At 41.9% G+C, this 17,306-nt stretch overlaps 1 protein-coding gene across 1 annotated transcript; it reads right to left on the bottom strand.

Moving 5' to 3' along the window:
* Positions 1 to 7,373: 7,373 nt before the first annotated feature.
* Positions 7,374 to 17,257, bottom strand: LOC143420881 (uncharacterized). The gene is made up of 2 exons (XM_076889425.1): positions 17,039 to 17,257; positions 7,374 to 11,742 (listed from the first exon to the last, which is right to left on the bottom strand). Exon 2 carries the CDS (start codon positions 8,762 to 8,764, stop codon positions 8,156 to 8,158), a length of 609 nt encoding a protein of 202 aa, XP_076745540.1. The 5' UTR covers positions 8,765 to 11,742; positions 17,039 to 17,257; the 3' UTR covers positions 7,374 to 8,155.
* Between the last annotated feature and the right edge of the window lie 49 nt (positions 17,258 to 17,306).

Here is a 17,306-nt window from a genome sequence, read left to right as displayed (position 1 = left end):
ACATGCAGAAAGTACACTTGCTTATGTTGGAAAAAGATCATTTTTGGAACATTGTTAATGAAGTAAACATGTTTTCTCTCATGTTTTCAGTCACTCAGTGTTTAGAGTCAAACTTTCAGTGTTATTAATCCAATAATACCATCTCTGACACACTCTTTTAATATGACACCTGTACAAAAGCAGCATGTTTCTTCTCTTCAAAAGGGAAAAATCTCATACGACTTGACACTGAAATGGCAAATTAATTGGAATAGCCTTTTTCCAAAACTCTTACTGCTCTATAGTTACATTTAAGTCTTTTTATTTTTTTTAATAAGAAATTATTGCTTAATTGTGATGTTAAAGTCCATTCATTAGTCAAACCTCAGATTCAGAAGGAACAATGTCGGACTCATTCTGTGTTTTCTGGACTTCATAGGGCCTACTCTTTGTCACTGAATGTGTGTGTGAATGGGTGGATGACTGGATATGTAAAGCGCTTTGGGGTCCTTAGGGACTAGTAAAGCGCTATATAAATACAGGCCATTTACCATTTTATTTACTGACTCATAATTTGCATGGACAGAATTTCAGCAATGGGGTGAAGGGTGTCAGGTTTGGTTTGATTTGATTTGAAGCCGAGTACTAGGATAAGAATTAGCACCTCCAAGCCTGAAGCAGTGTCTGACAGACACAGTACCTGTCTCTTGTCTCAGTGGAGAATGGAACATGAAAGTAAGGATGTCGTTTTACTGGTTAGCTTGATCTCCAAGCACATTTATGGTCAGGAGCTGTAGGTACTGACTGAAAGAATGGCTACTTCATCGCATCAAAAGGAGACATCTGAGGTAGTTTGGTCATCTGACTAGGATGTCTCCTGGGCACCTCCTCAGTTGAGTGTTTCAGGCACATCTTACTGGGAGAAGGCTGCAAAGCAGACCCAGTACCTACTGGAGAGAGGTTGTCTCACCTAGTTTAGGAACTCCTATATGGGCCTCCCAGAAGAGCCGGGGGAGTTGGTTGGGGTGGGGGAGGTCTGGGCATTTACACTGCTTGTGTAGTGTGTATGTAAGTACAGAAGAGCACTTAATATTTATTGGAATCTCTCTAATGCCCTTCATGTCTGCTTATGCAATGAAAATGTTAGTGGAGGTCAAGGGTGATGCTCTTAGAAATTAGCATATATGCAATGGGGGATTCAGTGATTTAGCATCTGAAATTAACTTTGACTGGAGACAAATGTTTAATGAGGGGGGGTCGGAGGTCTAAGCCATTAAAATTTCAGTCACATAAAAAATGCAGCTGGTCTTTTTTTTCCCCTAAAGAGCGCTGGGACTTCTGTGTCTTTTCACTCAGACCATGCTGATGGAGTTCTGATTATAGTTCAAACATTGAGGAGCACGATGAAGGCACAGAGGAAGCTACTGGAATCACTGATACAGCCTGCTGCTGCCATCAGCTAACATTATCAATTTGCATATGTGTATGCGTCACATGTCTGCAGTTGCCCTTTCCAAATGCCATGAAAGGTCAGAAAGCAATAAGTCAAAGTGCCGCTCTGCTTGGCAAGGGTGTCTGATTTCACAGGTTGTATGCATCATTCTTTAGTTTAGCAGAAAATAGTAAACAGTAAGGATAACAGAAAGAGACCTAGAATTAATTATTGAGTCTACTGAGTCTGGCACTCATTTGATTGAAGAGCCCCGACCTGTGCTGCTCCGGCAAAACTTGATGTTTATTGAAATTTATACTTTATTATGCCTGGCATTTTGAGCAGCACAGGGGTCGGCAAGTTCCAAACCAATATTGATGCTCAGTATATGAATCAATACAGGGCCTGTATATCCTTATGAGTGATAAAGCTAACAGTCAGAGCAAAATTTCTTTTTCTTAAAGTATCACAACTCAAACTGAAGGCCGCTGCTGGAAAACATATCAGAACATTTTTATTCCAAAAGCAAATAAATATTTATTTCCTGAGTAAATTGCATTCCTTCATGGTTTGAGAATATTCCAAAATGTATGTTAACTGCAGATATAACCTGAAAGCATCAATGTGGAAATGGAAAGATTATTTACTTTTCTGTTGACTCTAGTCACTGGATCTCAAGAAAACAAATGACTGTGGCAGAGATATTAGAAAAGGACATGGCTCTCTCATTAATGAGTTCTCTCTGATGATGGTGATACTGCCAAATTTCACCAACCTATTTTCATCCTAAACTGAGAAAACAGTTAAGTGTGGTATCTGGCAGTAATATGATCATTAGAACTGATCTTAGTCTTTTTTATTACATTCCAAATCTCAGAAGTTTATGTTCTTTAGTTAAAGTAAGCACAATCTGTGTGATTTCGGGCTGTGTGGAAGAATCATGGTCATACCCTTAGCTCCAAAACTGCTCTTCTAATGTAAAATACAAGGGGTTTAAAAACAGCTAACAAACTTTATTAACAGGTGGCATGGAAAATATATATAGCTGCTGATTAGGGATAACAATTATGAAACACAAAAATTTAATTCACCAAAATCAGAGCATAAACTTTTGGATGGGCCAACATCAGAGCCAAGAAGTCCAGCTCGATGACTCTAATTAGCTAATAAACAGTCACCAGTAAAAGCTGCTTGTATGGCAGGCACACATCTAAAATCCATTACTTTCAGCCTTAATAGAATTAATTATTCAAGTATCTATTACATAGATGGAATTAGTTATAGAGAAAAGGTCTTTTCTTTCTACTGGGTTGTAAACCTATTTATTTCTGCTGTAACGCTGACAGTCTATAGTGATTTTTTCACTTTGGGAACCAGTCTCAGGTGGCCATTCAAGCAAATTCAAGTTTTGACATTTCCTTAATGGTTTCATTTTTCACAGTTCCACAGAGCCAACCAGTAGTGGTAAAGCATGAAATGACAAATTGATCAACATAATTTTTGAAAAAACAAAACAAACCCAAGAACATAAAATATTGTAGCGTGGAGAAGAAAATCTTGCCGAGTTGTGGCACTGAAACGTTTGTATGATGGATCCTTCAGCTGTTATCATGACAAGCCAAGAGGACAGCAGTGAAACAAGAAATTCAGTCCCGCATTGCAGCAGCAAGATTACATGTCAAACTTGATGTTGTACCCAGATTTATCAGCCTCACTCTGCAGGTGCCTTGAAATGATCTGAAAGACCAGGATACGGTCTGGACACAGCAAGTTCACATGAAATTGTTTGGTCTCACTCATAGCCACGCAGATATGAAATATCCTTAATTGTCATTTATCTCCTGGTCTTTTCTATCAATGTAAAAATTAAATAAATTGGCATCCTCTAATCCATAAAGTCTGCATGCAGACACGCTGTCAGCTGTCAGAATCTGCACTAATTAATGACACAAACTAGAGGCTTCTTTATTCGTTATGGTCACAATCGCAATAATTTCATTTGACAAAAGAGCGAAATGTCAGCAGGTTTAGACGACACATTATGACTGAGATGTGATGATTTCAGTTGAAGAAAATGAATTTTGACAAGTTTATTTCTGCAGTCACCAACTGTTAATGGATTCACCCGTCCTTGTATTTCCTTAGTTTTTCTAAGGAAATAATTGTGTTCTTTCTTTAATGTTGCCACTTTTCTCTCTGTTTTGTATACTTATTTTATTCATACATTATTGAAAGGTATTTTCAATACCATTCAAAGCAAAGAGTTTAGGGCCCAAAGTATTATCATCATTATTATTTGTCAAGGTTTCAAACTTCCAAGAGTTTTTTTTTCTCTTATTTTCATGATTACTGGAATCTAAATAAGTCAAAGGGTTTTTTTTTCCCTTTTGCCAATGTAATAATAAAGAAGCTGTCCTTAACCATGAGTGCAGCTGCACTGACTCGGTGTTAATTTTATTTATTTATTTTATTTTGTTTGCTTGTCAGGGTTTCTCTGTCTTTACTACCATGATTAAATAGTTCAGTTGCAGTTTCATTGAACTTCAACTTGAGTGGATGTCTAATCTGCCAGAATAAGGGAAAATGTTTGTTGGAGCACAAAACCTTTGGCAAAGCATAAAACATAACACTCAGAGTGTGAATAGAAACTGCAAGCTGATGACCACAAGTTTGATAATTTCCCTGACTCATTACCCAACCACAGATTCAACATATTAAGGATTTAAGAAGAAAGTTCATTATGCTTACAAAACAGAATCTGGAAAGCCAAGATGAAAACCCTGCACATCTGATGAAAGTGCACATCTGCTCGCTGTCAAGCCAAAGCTAAACCCACAGTTCAAACATGTAGTTTGAACTGGTCCACCTAAAAACAGGGTCTAAATGTTTGTTCATAGAGTACATAAAGCAACAGCTGCATAAGCCAGTCATTTTGTACACAGACTAAAAGTTAAGCTCTCTGGCCATAATCACTAAAGCCACAAACAAAAAGAGAACATGATTGCACAGAAAGCATCACCAAGATAGGAAGGATTCCACAAAATAGGAGAAAGGTTTGCATTCAGATAACTTCAAAATGTCTGGTTTTTACAAAAGGACAATAAACCAAAGCGGTCTTCAACCATCCACTGAGAATGACTCTGTACAAACGCTATCTGAGCAAATCCATCTGATCATCCTTCAAGCTCTGTAGCCAAACCATACATGCTTTAACGTCCTTTGAGAATCAACGTGGTGGGTTTAGGGTGAAACAACAGACAGATGCTTACCCTTTTAACCAGCTGTGTGTCAATTTGGATGCTCACGTTAATGTGCTGTACTGTGAATATTATGCACACAGTGCATGAATTTTGATAGGGTAGTTATCCTGTACTGGACCGAAGCAGTTGTTAACAGAAGTGGTAATCACATTTGACTGCAACTTGTTAGTCATCTGACTGCACTGAAGATGAAAGTTTATATAAGCATAAATAGCACTGGCACATAACCTAAAGCTACCACTGCTAGCTAGTTAGCACTGAAATCACAATTAGCACTAATAACTTATCCTGTTATTTGGCTGTGTAAGTATGCAATTTGAGGCAGTGATTTTCTGGCACAGACTGTAGGTTGTTCTTTTCTTTGGAGCCCTCTGCTATCAGTGATCTTATTGATTCTTATCTGACTGGTTGAAATTTATGTGATGCATGATTCAGGTAGCAGCCTGTAAGATATGTTTCTGTATGTATGACTGCTCTTTTCTAACTGGTTTCAGAGCACGACTTCTCAGAGGGTTCTGTGTAACAAACCGTCCAGCAAGTTAGATGTGCCCAAATGTATTCATCTGTAAGCCTTACCAAATTATACTAAGTGCAGATTTTAGTCAGTGAGTAGTTATTTACGGCATTACTCTGCCAGATCCAGGTAGGAAAAACTCAAACACTTGCAGCATGTTGAACAACTTTATTGCTAGTACTTTCGTCACAAAAACTAGCAAGATTTTATGTGTTGGGCTCTGAATTTTTGTCTTCTATACTGATCTGTAAGTAACCAAGTAGAATTTTCAAGTTTTGTAAATAAATGCTACTTGTAAGTAAGTGGTAACAAGAAAATGTGTATATTGATGTGTAAGCTTTTATTTGTGCCCGACCAAGTCAGCAGTGTTATTTAAAAAGCAATTTGTAATGAATTACGTAGACTTTAAGAACAAATGCTGTAACATAATGTGTTTAATATGTCTTTTTTTCTTGCTTTATGTAGAAGTTCCAGATGTGCAGTTCTCTAAAATATTTTTTTTTAATTCAGGAGACACAACTGAAACAAATGCAGACTGTGTTCCAGGTTTTTATAAGCACCGAGTCATAATACGGAGACAGTTAATCAGATCCCCATCTAGAAATAGTGTCTACACAGAGCAGTCCTGTTTGTCCTTTCACATTCCACAGAGTGTCAGAAAATGAGACAGTGGTGGAAATTTTCCATTCCCCTCTGTGACAGGCAGGATAATTGGCTTTCAGTCACATCTGCTGGAGAAGCAGGTGCTTTTCTGGGCTGTGGTTTTCATAAAGTACTGTGCTACATCTGCTAAAGGGAATGCAAAGGTATAGGGGGAAAACAGTCATGTATAAAAGATGCCGCAACTATTTTTTTTAAAGCCCATGACTTTCTGACGCATCATTTTATTGCCATGTATGGACATCTACGAGTTCATGCATGTAGACAAATTAATTCTTGAAAACAGATAGTATTAGAAAATATGAGGAGAGAAAATGCACCTTTTTTCCAATCTTTTTCCGATTTAAATAATTTACCCTCCTGTAGCCACAAGAGTGAGATATGACTGCAGCTGCTCTGAGAGAACATCTGACTCAGGAAGATGTTTCTGTGAGTCACCACTGACTGGTTGGATTTTTCCCCCCAAATACAAGCGGATGAGTGAAGAGCAACAGACAGATAAAACCTTGAGCCTGAATGAAAACCAAGATTGTTCAAAATTGTGCCAACAACTTGCCCATTTGTTCATTTTGTCAGCAACCTGTTACCACCTGAAGGAACCTGCTTTTCCCAACGTGATGTAGTTCAAATGATTTATGTTGTCCATTCACCGCTCCATAGCAGACACCGGAGAAAGAAATATAAATCTTTGTGACAAAAACATCCAGAAGAGCACCTGAGGCATAAACACTGTATTATCTGTAGGATAATCTTAATTGAATAATTCAATCTTATATGTAAATCTTGCAGTTCCCAATACCCCTAAGAGCATGTTTGATTTGATAACAGGTCATGCATTAGCAGCAAAATTGGTGAAGCAGTCATGTAATCTACTGATCTGTGTTCTCCTTTCATACAGTATGAGGTTTCGTAATGCTCTTTCAAAACTGTCTACGCAGTTCAGGAATAGGAACAGAAATACACTGCTCCAAAAAATTAAAGGAACACGTTTTAATCAGGGTATAAGATGAAGTCGATTAAACTTCTGGGATACTGATCTGGTCATTTAAGTAGCAGACAGGGTTGTTAATTAGTTTAAGCTGCTTTGGCGTTAATGAAATTAACAACAGGTGCAGTAGAGGGGCAACAAAAAAAACAGGTGGAGGACACTGAAATTTGTTTCCTTCTTTATCTTTTCTGACTTTTCACTAGTTTTCCATTTGGCTAGAATCAGTGTCACTGCTGGTAGCATGAGGTGATACTTGGACCCTACCGAGGTTGCACAGGTAGTCCAACTTCTCCAGGATAGCACATCTGTATCTGCATTTGCCAGATGGTTTGCTGTGTCTTGGAGCACAACCTTAAGAGCATGGGGGAAGTTCCAAGAGACAATTTCTCTAGGAGAGGGCCATAGAACACTCTTAACTTATCTGAATTACTGGTATCTGCACCTTTGTTCAAAGAGGAACAGGTTAAGTACTGGTAGAGACCAAGAAAATGACCGACAGTGACCTACACTCTCTGACTAAGAAACAGACTCTAGTGGGCCTTGTGCTGACTGGCCAGTACCATTGGGTCCAATTCAGTATCAGTATCAGTATCATCAAGCTTTATTTGTCGCAAGCAGGTTGCCCTGCAGCGAAAATGGGACCCCCCCCGACATTACACACATAACACAGACATCACATGGGGTTACAAGTCGGAGATTGGCAGCGTTACAGAAGGAAAAAAAACACTGAAATATACACAACAACGGGATGGTACAAGAGGAAAAAAAGAGACCCCCACTCATGCTGCGCTTCCATTGCAGGACAGCACGAGAGCAGGAAACAAAAAAACTCCTCTGCACCAAATAAAAGACCATAAGAATGGACACATCACCACATAGTGAAAGACATGACAAGCCACAGGGTTGGGTAGGGGATATCATAACACAATAAACACAGTGTGTACATCTGATCTGGGAACTGCTGCAATCTTTCGACTGCGCCGCCAGCTGACCCGACGTCCACATCATGGGACAGGTAAGCATCGAAGGTGTGGGAAGGGGGATGAGTGAGTGCTTATCAGTGTAAGTGTGTCTGTGTGCGTGTCCATAGTTCAGCTGAGACAGTGTCCTTCACCCTATCAGGCTAAGTAAACAGTCCTCCAGCCAATCCAGGTGTCCTTGCATGGGATGGGAAGAACAGCTATAACACAGTCATTATCAGGGAGTGATTGTTCGGCTCCAGCCTTGGGCCTGCAGCTGGCGCCGTGATGGGGGTCCGCAATTTCGATATTGATTTTGTAAATTTCCATGCGAGCAGCCCAGGAGAATTTTCAGGCTGCTCTTTAACACTCTGACGCTGGTCTCTCAATCTCCCGTTGGAGAGCCGCGAGCCTCCCCATGATGGTATCAAACTTCCGTTCCGTGGTGTTGTCATTCTTTTGATTCTGAGACCTCACAACTGCAGTGATCCGTTCCGCGATGTGTTCCAACTGTCGCTCAAGGGTCTCATTTTGAGCAGGCCTCTCTCTGATGTATCCCCTCATACGCTCAATGGTGTTATTTTGAGCCTTCACAGCAGCTGTAAGCGTCTCCAAGGTGTTAACCATGCTGCGTTCGTTGTGAGAGGTCGTGCCTCGTACCATCGCTTTGAGTCCAGCGGGCAGCCTTGGGGGGGTTTGAACAGCCGGTTCCGCTCTCTTATTTCTCCGATAAACCAGGGCTAAGCCAACTCCGATCAGCAAGAACCCTGTTATCACGGTTCCGAATAGATAGATATCTTCAGCGTCCTCGATCGACAGTCCCGCCAGGCACACGACCCTCCATGTCTGCCACCCGTCCATCGTGTATCCGGCAGGGAAAGTCCCTCCAGGGCACTCAGGCTCTCCCAAGCCCAGACTTCTCGTTGAGAAGAGGGTGTCAATAGCATTCAGAGACCAGTTGATCAAATCCATAATTCTCGTTTAGGTTTTAGAGAACGACAGCGAGAGACTGTTCCAGGGAAAGTAATGCACACGAGACAAGACAAGGACATAAAGGGTAAGGAGGAGAGGAAAAAAGTGCGACCACCTTCGCTGAGAGCCAAGATAGAAAATTGGCATTTGCCCTAGAATACCAGAATAGGCAGATCCACCACTGGTGTCCTGTGCTTTTCACAGATAAGAGCAGGTTCAACCTGAGCATGTGTCACAGACGTGAAAGGGTTTGGAGAAGCCATTAAGAATGTTATGCTGTCTGTCATTCATTATGACTTTTTGGATAAAGGAATTTATACCACTGACTGGTCCCCATGCTTGCCTTGACTTAAATCCAATAGAACATATATCTGGGTTATATCTGGGACATTATGTTTTGGCCCATCCAACACTGCAGGCTGCACTTCAGACTGTCCAGGAACTCAGTGATTCCCTGGTCCAGATCTGGGAAGAAATCCCCCTGGAAAACATCCATCATTCATTGGGAACATCATATATGGCGGCCATACAAACTGAACACATTACCCAGTCCATACCAGCATAGATGTTCAGCATGATTTCTTTCACATTGAGCCAATGAGATCTGACGAGTTTTCAGTGTCTCCCTCAATTTTTTTTTATTTTGTATATAATTAATTTAATTTAGTGTTTTATGTAGTACTTTGAAATTAATAGAGCATTAAAGACCACATTAGGAGAAAGCAAATGCATTCTCTCTTCATTTATTTCTCTTCATTACTGTGTCCACATATGGACTAAAGATTAGTTATTACAGGGCAGAGTAAAACAGCTTGTCCTTCCATAGTTTTCTTTTGACATTGCTTTCATCAAGGTTAAATCAGAAACAACCTGGATTCATGGTGATAATTTTACAGCACTGTCTACAATAGACATTAGCATGCCATACAGAACTTAATAACTTGATAAATACAATTTATTGGTCTTGATTTACTAGAAACACTAGTCCTGGGAGAAAAGCTCCATCCTCAAAGGAAGCGATTTGCAGCAACACTGACCTGAGACCATAGAAAGTCAAGCACATTTGGAGACTTCAAGTGATTATGAGCAAAGAACAAGAAAAAAAAACCCACTACTGACTTGAAGTAGGCAGATCCCAAAGTGAATCACAGTGAGCAAATTTATCCCTGTGCAGCTTGATGCTACTTTCTTTGCTAATATTAGCTGTAGTAACAGTAAACAAGAAATGACAGTACTAATATGTCATGGTATTTACACTTGCTGTCTGGTTGGGTTTATTCATCAATACTACTGGTAATGCATTTGTATCCTTTGTAGCAATCTGTGTAGCAATGTAGATCTGTTTGACTTGGTAGAATGCTGATTGGCTGAAAAGACAAACACCTGAAGAAGCACAGATGAGAAGCATCGAGTGGCTGCAGTGGGAGATTTCCACTGTTTCGCTTCATTACAAAGAAATTCTTTGTATGTTATCATTTTTGCCTTTTACTAACCTAAAGGAGCAGCAATAGCACAAACACAAACAAAAGTAGCCCACATAACTGACTTTCCACATATTTTTGACACTGTCCTCTAGTGGCATTACAACATGCAGATCTGCTAAGCAGCTGTAGCTGGGGTTGGGGTTCAATAAAATAAAGCTACTTGTTAAATCTAGGCAAAAACAAAAAGCAGAAGCTCGTGTTTCTGTGCACAACCAAAGTAAATATGTCTTTTTGTGCCTGTTTCACATTTTGTTATGAGGCTGAGCCGATATTAAAGTAAATAGATGTCGGGGTGTAAGCATATTTGACATTTATAGATGGCTTGTGGATGTCAGCAGCATTAATTTTCCTTCTTGTGGAATCGATAAAATCCAATCTTCTTTGATAGATGTTTAAAAAGAGTTTTGAAATTTGCCCTTGCACCTACAGTGATATTGAAAAATCTGAGTAGATGTGCTAGTTTCCTCCATCTTCAAACAGCACTTGAAAAAAACTATTTTTTTGCTTTTAAAGACAGATGTTTTAATTTACCCGATCTTTACTGAACTCTTTGGTAATACCTTTCAGTCTGTATATCAAACTTTACCTACTTCCAACTCCAAATCCTGAATGGATTTGGCACAGATTTTTCTCTTTCTTTGTAATCCCTGTATTTGCTTAACTCAAGGAGAAGTGACTCATTCAAACCATAATCATCTCCTCTCTAAATAAATTGCTGGGTATCTTCCCCGGCCCTGAGCTTTTGTGTTTTGCCTCTCTTACCGTGCTTTTTTTTCTTCTTTAATGGCTTTAATCATCTCTGTGACTGATGGTGTTAAAACACACACAAAATCTTAACTTCATAATCAAACTAGCACATCTACTTCATAATCATTTCATCTGTCAACGCAGAAGCTGGGATGGCTTTTAGGCAGTAGTTATTCACTGAACGCTGCTCCACGGCGTGCCCACTTTCACGCGTCTCATGGGATGTCATATAACGCTCAACTTGTCACACCGGCTTGGATAGAGAGGTGTCGGGACAACGTTGAATACACTGAGAGACCACTTTACATGTTATTGCCTCCGAGAGCCAGTTCCCTGATGATATAAACCTCTAAGTTGCAAAGTGAAAAAGCTGCTAATGTTTTGGCGCTCTGTCATCTGCCGCTTTTCTAACAAAAGAGGAAATTCAGTTGTTTTTAATCCTTTTCATATTTTAGATATGGCACCCCTTCTCTCAGTCATTTCCTACCTCTTCATGCGGGATGTTTGCACATGAGAGTAAATATCACATTAGACATATGACAACAAAGAACATCATCAGCAAAGCAACAGAGTACAAACAGATTCACATTTACAGCATTAACAGCTCCCAGTGTGGCCAGCCCAGCCTGTTATCATTTTGGGAACCAGCTGCAGTTATTTGTCCACGCTCAGCTACAGCACCATTAGTCAGGTCTGCAGCTCTTGTTGGTAGCAAGGTCTGGCTCATGGTTGTTGTTCCAGTTTAACCTGAAGGTGATGAATAAGGTTGTGATCAGAGGCTCTGTGCAGGTAAGTAAAGTTCTTGTGTATGTATGTATATATGTATACATATATATCCATGGCGCCGCGTATGGATGCCCTGGTGCTTCAGTACGTTACTTCTGTTTTGTTTTTGTGCATAACTTCTGTGTCTGGGCACTCCTCTGGATATTCTTACACCAGAGAAGAGCTTCTTAACTACAGGACTACAACACCTGTGGATTTACTTCCAATATTTGTCGCATCTGCGGCAGATTTACTGCAGACTCTGATCAGGAAAGTGAGACGCCGAAAGAGAGGTAAGCGAGCCGGCGCACTCGTGCGTCTGAGGAGACGCGGACTGCGAACTGCTCTTCCTGGGATCTTCCTTTCCAATGTACGCTCACTCGGGAATAAGATAGACGAGCTGGCCCCGATGAGAAGCATGAACAGAGACTTTGCCTCCTCCTGTGTCTTATGTTTTACGGAGTCGTGGCTCTGTGAGGACATCCCGGACAGCGAGCTCAAGCTGGATGGCTTTCATCTGCTGCGCGCGGACCGGCAGGCCTCTCTCTCTGGTAAGACCAAAGGTGGAGGTGTCTGCTTCTACATTAATAGTGGCTGGTGCACAGATGTAACAGTGATTGCTCAAGCACTGCCCTTCCTCTCTGGAATACCTTTTTATTCACTGCAAACCGTTTTATTCTCCGTGGGAGTTTGCTTCATTCATCCTGGCCGCTGTTTACATCCCGCCAGATGCGGATGCGCAGGCAGCTCAGTGCGCACTCGCGGAGCAGATACTGCACATGGAGCGGACATTCCCGAACTCTCTCATCATTGCTCTTGGGGACTTTAACAAAGCCAATCTGAGCCATGAGCTTCCCAAATACAAGCATGCCCGACCAGAGAGGAGAGGACATTAGACCACTGTTACAGCACGATCAGCGGGGCCTATCGTGCGGTGCCCCGCGCTTCACTCGGACTTTCTGACCACGTCATGATCCACCTAATCCCCGCGTACAGAGGCTGAAGCTCTCCAAACCTGTCGTGAGGACCAAAAAACTGGAGCAACGAGGCTGTGGAGGAGCTTCGCACGTGTTTGGAGTCTACAGACTGGGACACAATGAAGGCTGCTTCTAACAGCTTGGACGAGTTTACGGACAGTGTCACCTCCTATATCCACTTCTGTGAGGACAGCATTGTGCCATCACACACCAGGGTGAGTTATAACAATGACAAACCCTGGTTTACTCCTAAACTCAAAAAGCTGTGGCTGGAAAAGAGAAAGGCGTTCAGAAGCGGAGACAGGGACTGCTACAGAGAGGCCAAGTACAGGTTCACTAAAGAAGTGGACATTGCTAAACACCAGCACTCTGAGAAGATGCAGCAGCAGATCTCAGAGAATGACTCGGCCTCTGTGTGGAAAGGTTTTAGGAATATCACCAACTACAAGCCTAAAACCCCCCACTCCACTGACGACTTGCTCTTGGCCAACACCCTTAACGACTTCTACTGCCGTTTTGACGAGCCATCAGGCAGCCTTCACACCTCCAACGGCCCCAACAATAGAGACACTTTGGACACTCATTCCCCCACCTCTCCCCCCTCCATAGAGCCATCACCACCTTCAAACACTTCACCTACAACACCCCCCTCCTCACCCCACACAAAAGAGGATTTCACACCACCTCCTCCCACCACAACTCTTCATATTCATGAAGCAGGTGTGAGGAAGCAGTTTAAGAGTCTGAATGCTCGAAAAGCTCCCGGCCCAGACGGTGTGTCTCCTGCCACCCTCAGACACTGTGCAAACGAGCTGGCCCCAGTGTTTTCTGGCATTTTCAACTCCTCACTGCAGGCATGTCATGTGCCTGCCTGCTTCAAGTCCTCTACCATAATCCCTGTCCCCAAGAAACCTAGGATCACTGGACTAAATGACTACAGAGCAGAGGCTCTGACATCTGTGGTCACGAAGTCATTTGAGCGCCTGGTTCTCTCCTATCTCAAGACCCTCACGGCCCCCCTCCTGGACCCCCTGCAGTTTGCATACAGAGCCAACAGGTCTGTAGATGACGCCATCAACATGGCCCTACACTTCATCCTGCAGCATCTGGACTCCCCAGGAACCTACGCCAGGATCCTGTTTGTGGACTTCAGCTCTGCCTTCAACACCATCCTTCCAGACCATCTCCAAGGCAAGCTTTCCCAGATGAATGTGCCTGATCCCATCTGCCGGTGGATCACTGACTTCCTGACGGACAGGAAGCAGCATGTGAGGCTGGGAAAGAATGTCTCGGACTCCCGGACCATCAGCACCAGCTCCCCTCAGGGCTGTGTTCTTTCTCCTCTGCTCTTCTCCCTGTATACCAACTGCTGCACCTCCACCCACCAGTCTGTCAAGCTAATCTGTACTGTACTGTGTACTGTATTTATTCTTATTGTATTCTAATTTTTGCGTCATAACTTTTGCACTGTCCACTTCCTGCTGTGACAAAACAAATTTCCCACGTGTGGGACTAATAAAGGTTATCTTATCTTATCTTATCTTAATCAAGTTTGCAGATGACACCACCGTTATTGGACTCATCTCTGACGGGGATGAGTCTGCCTACAGGAGGGAGGTTGAACGTCTGGTGTCCTGGTGCAGCCACAACAACCTGGTGCTGAATGCCCAGAAGACAGTGGAGATTATTGTGGACTTCAGGAAGCACACAGCCCCACTCCCCCCCATCATCCTGTCTGACACCCCCATCACCTCTGTGGACTCATTCCGCTTCCTGGGTACCACCATCACCCAGGACCTGAAGTGGGAGCCCACCATCACCTCCGTCATTAAGAAAGCCCAGCAGAGGATGTACTTCCTGAGGCAGCTGAAGAAATTCAACCTGCCAACACGGACGATGATGCAATTCTACACTGCAATTATCGAGTCCATCCTCACCTCCTCCATCACCGTGTGGTACGCTGGAGCCACTATCAGGGACAAACAGAGACTGCAGCGTGTTGTGCACTCTGCTGAGGAGGTGATTGGCTGCAGACTCCCATCTCTGCAGGACCTGTACACCTCCAGGCCACTGGGCCGTGCAGCTCAGATCTCAGCTGACCCTTCTCACCCTGGACACAGTCTGTTTGACCTGCTCCCCTCAGGCAGGAGGCTCCGGTCCATTCGCACCAGAACCTCTCGCCATAAGAACAGTTTCTTCCCCTCTGCTGTTGGACACATGAACAATAACCGTATGACTGTTCCCACCACTAACACATGACCCTACGCTGTGTCACTGCATCATTCCGTGTTTGGCACTGATCACCACCTGCACTCATGTATATATCTATCTACTTAGCACTTTTAATTCTTATTCTTATTTTCATGTCTATTTAAGCGTAATTTATGACAGTATGTTTCCACTGAAGCACCGCAGCAATTTCCTAATGTTGTAAACCTGCTCAACATTTGGCAATAAAACCCTTTCTGATTCTGATTCTGATAAATTCCTAGAGGAACGTATCTAATTTGCACCGGTGACTATAATATTAAAACAGAATCAATAATGCAATAACACATTATAAAATACTAATATAAGGCTGAATAAAGTTTTTTTTCCTGCTGAATAATGGTTTTCCCTTTTAGTGAATGAGTACAATTGATTTTGCTTCTTCTTTTTGCTAAAGAATCTGAATTTCTTCTTGCTCTGCAGTTGCCTTAAGCACAATTTAATCTACTGTCAAACACATCCAAGTCGTTTCTACAAGAATAATATTAGAAAATATAACTACACACTTATATGCTGACATTTCATTGTGTAATTGTAAGTAAAATGTGCTTTTATAGCTCTTATCTAAAGCAATAGTCATAATGTGCCACAACTGAAACAATATAAATGGATAAAACTTATTAAAGACAATCCTGCACAGGGGGGAGCTAAGCTTCTTTTTTAAGGTATCAGCAGCGTCCACAGATGTTCAGTCCAATTGAAGAGAATTCAACAACTTGGAAGACACAACCTCACTTCTTGTCTTTAACCTAGACCTAGGTACAGCCAACAGCACTGATCAGCAGTTACATATGGATGAAGCGTAATAACCATGTTATGATCTTGTGACATAAGTAGGTTAAGAGCAGAATCTGAACAACATTTTTTTTTCAGTAATTTTCAGCTTTTAATTGAAGATAACAATGGACTTTACAGTCCAAAATGTGGTGTGGCATTTGGAAAATGATGGCAATATGGCACAACAGATGTCATGACAGAGTTGGATTAAAAGTTAGGATAAAGTTAGGATCTGGGAATGACCTGTACTTGAACAAAAAGTCAGTATACCTTAGAAAGTAACTTGAAGTGACTGTTGCTGTGATTTGGTACTATATAAATAAAGCTGAATTGAAACTAGCCCACGCTTGACACAACCCCTTTTTGCAAAAGAAAACCACAATGAATTGCATTTGAACATTTAAGGACATCAGTTACAGATAAAGAATGGTGGGCAGCACTGATGCCTCACAGCAAAAAAAATTGTGGGCTGCAATTCACCTGTCAGCTGGGGCCTTTCAAGTATTTGCATGTGTCATCACCAGTTACTCCAGCCTCTTTACATACAAACATGTATGTGGTTTGGCTGAATAGGTTAGATTAATTGGTGATTCTAAATAGATCTGAATATGAACGTGAACGCCTGACTCTCTGTGTTAGCCCTGTGACAGACTGGCGACCTCTCCAGGGTGTACCTTGGCTTTCACCCTGTGACAGCAGGGTTAGGCTCCAGTACCCCACGAAGAAAAATGGATGGCTAGAAATAAAGAAAACACCATTGCCCATTGAACTATAAAACCCAACATTTTTAGTCACTAAAATGGCTTTATATCCTTGACAGTCAAGTCGGAGTTATATTACTTGAGATGTTACCAAAATGATGAATGATGAGCAGTCAAAACCTTTGGCCTATGTAGTCCAAATCAAGGCACGGCATGTGAAGGAGTCTGTTGTTCCTCAGGTTTTTATTCATTTGTGAGGTTTTGTCTCCCTCCAGCGGTCAAATGTGGAACTGCACCGTGTTGATGCGAACAATTCTGTCCTCACTCTGTCCTCATGTAGCTTAAATGCTGTTTAAGCTCCCGAGAGCACGCCGCTACAAACCAGTCTTTTAATATTGACCTTTGATGGTTTGTTTGAAGAGGTAAACGAGTAACTGTGACGATATGCAAATTAGTAACAATGTCTCCTTCGTATCACGAATCCAAAGAACGCAAACGATTCAAAGCCAGACTTAACGAAAGTGGGGTTCCCCCTTCAATTTCGCATACACTTACTTCGTGTGATAGAAGTGGTGACTCGTCAAAAATCAATAAAACTTTAACATTACGAAAGAAAAACTGATTTCGAAAGTGTGACGTGTCGTCAAAAGCCCCTTTAACTGGCAGCAACGCCACCTTTAACTCCGATTCATAGTAGAAAACATCTGACGCCGAACGATACAGGAAGAACTGGGCTGCAAAATTGAAGTTGGTCAGAGCCAATGGAAATGTCACTTTTTGTACATTAAGCCCGCCTTTGTACGAAATGAGCCAATGGGCGCTC

The sequence above is a fragment of the Maylandia zebra genome, linkage group LG10 (genome assembly GCF_041146795.1).
Source record: "Maylandia zebra isolate NMK-2024a linkage group LG10, Mzebra_GT3a, whole genome shotgun sequence".
Classification (NCBI taxonomy): Eukaryota; Metazoa; Chordata; class Actinopteri; order Cichliformes; family Cichlidae; genus Maylandia; species Maylandia zebra.
The sequence above is the reverse complement of the archived record's forward strand: the minus strand, read 5'-3'. Positions and strand labels throughout refer to the sequence as shown.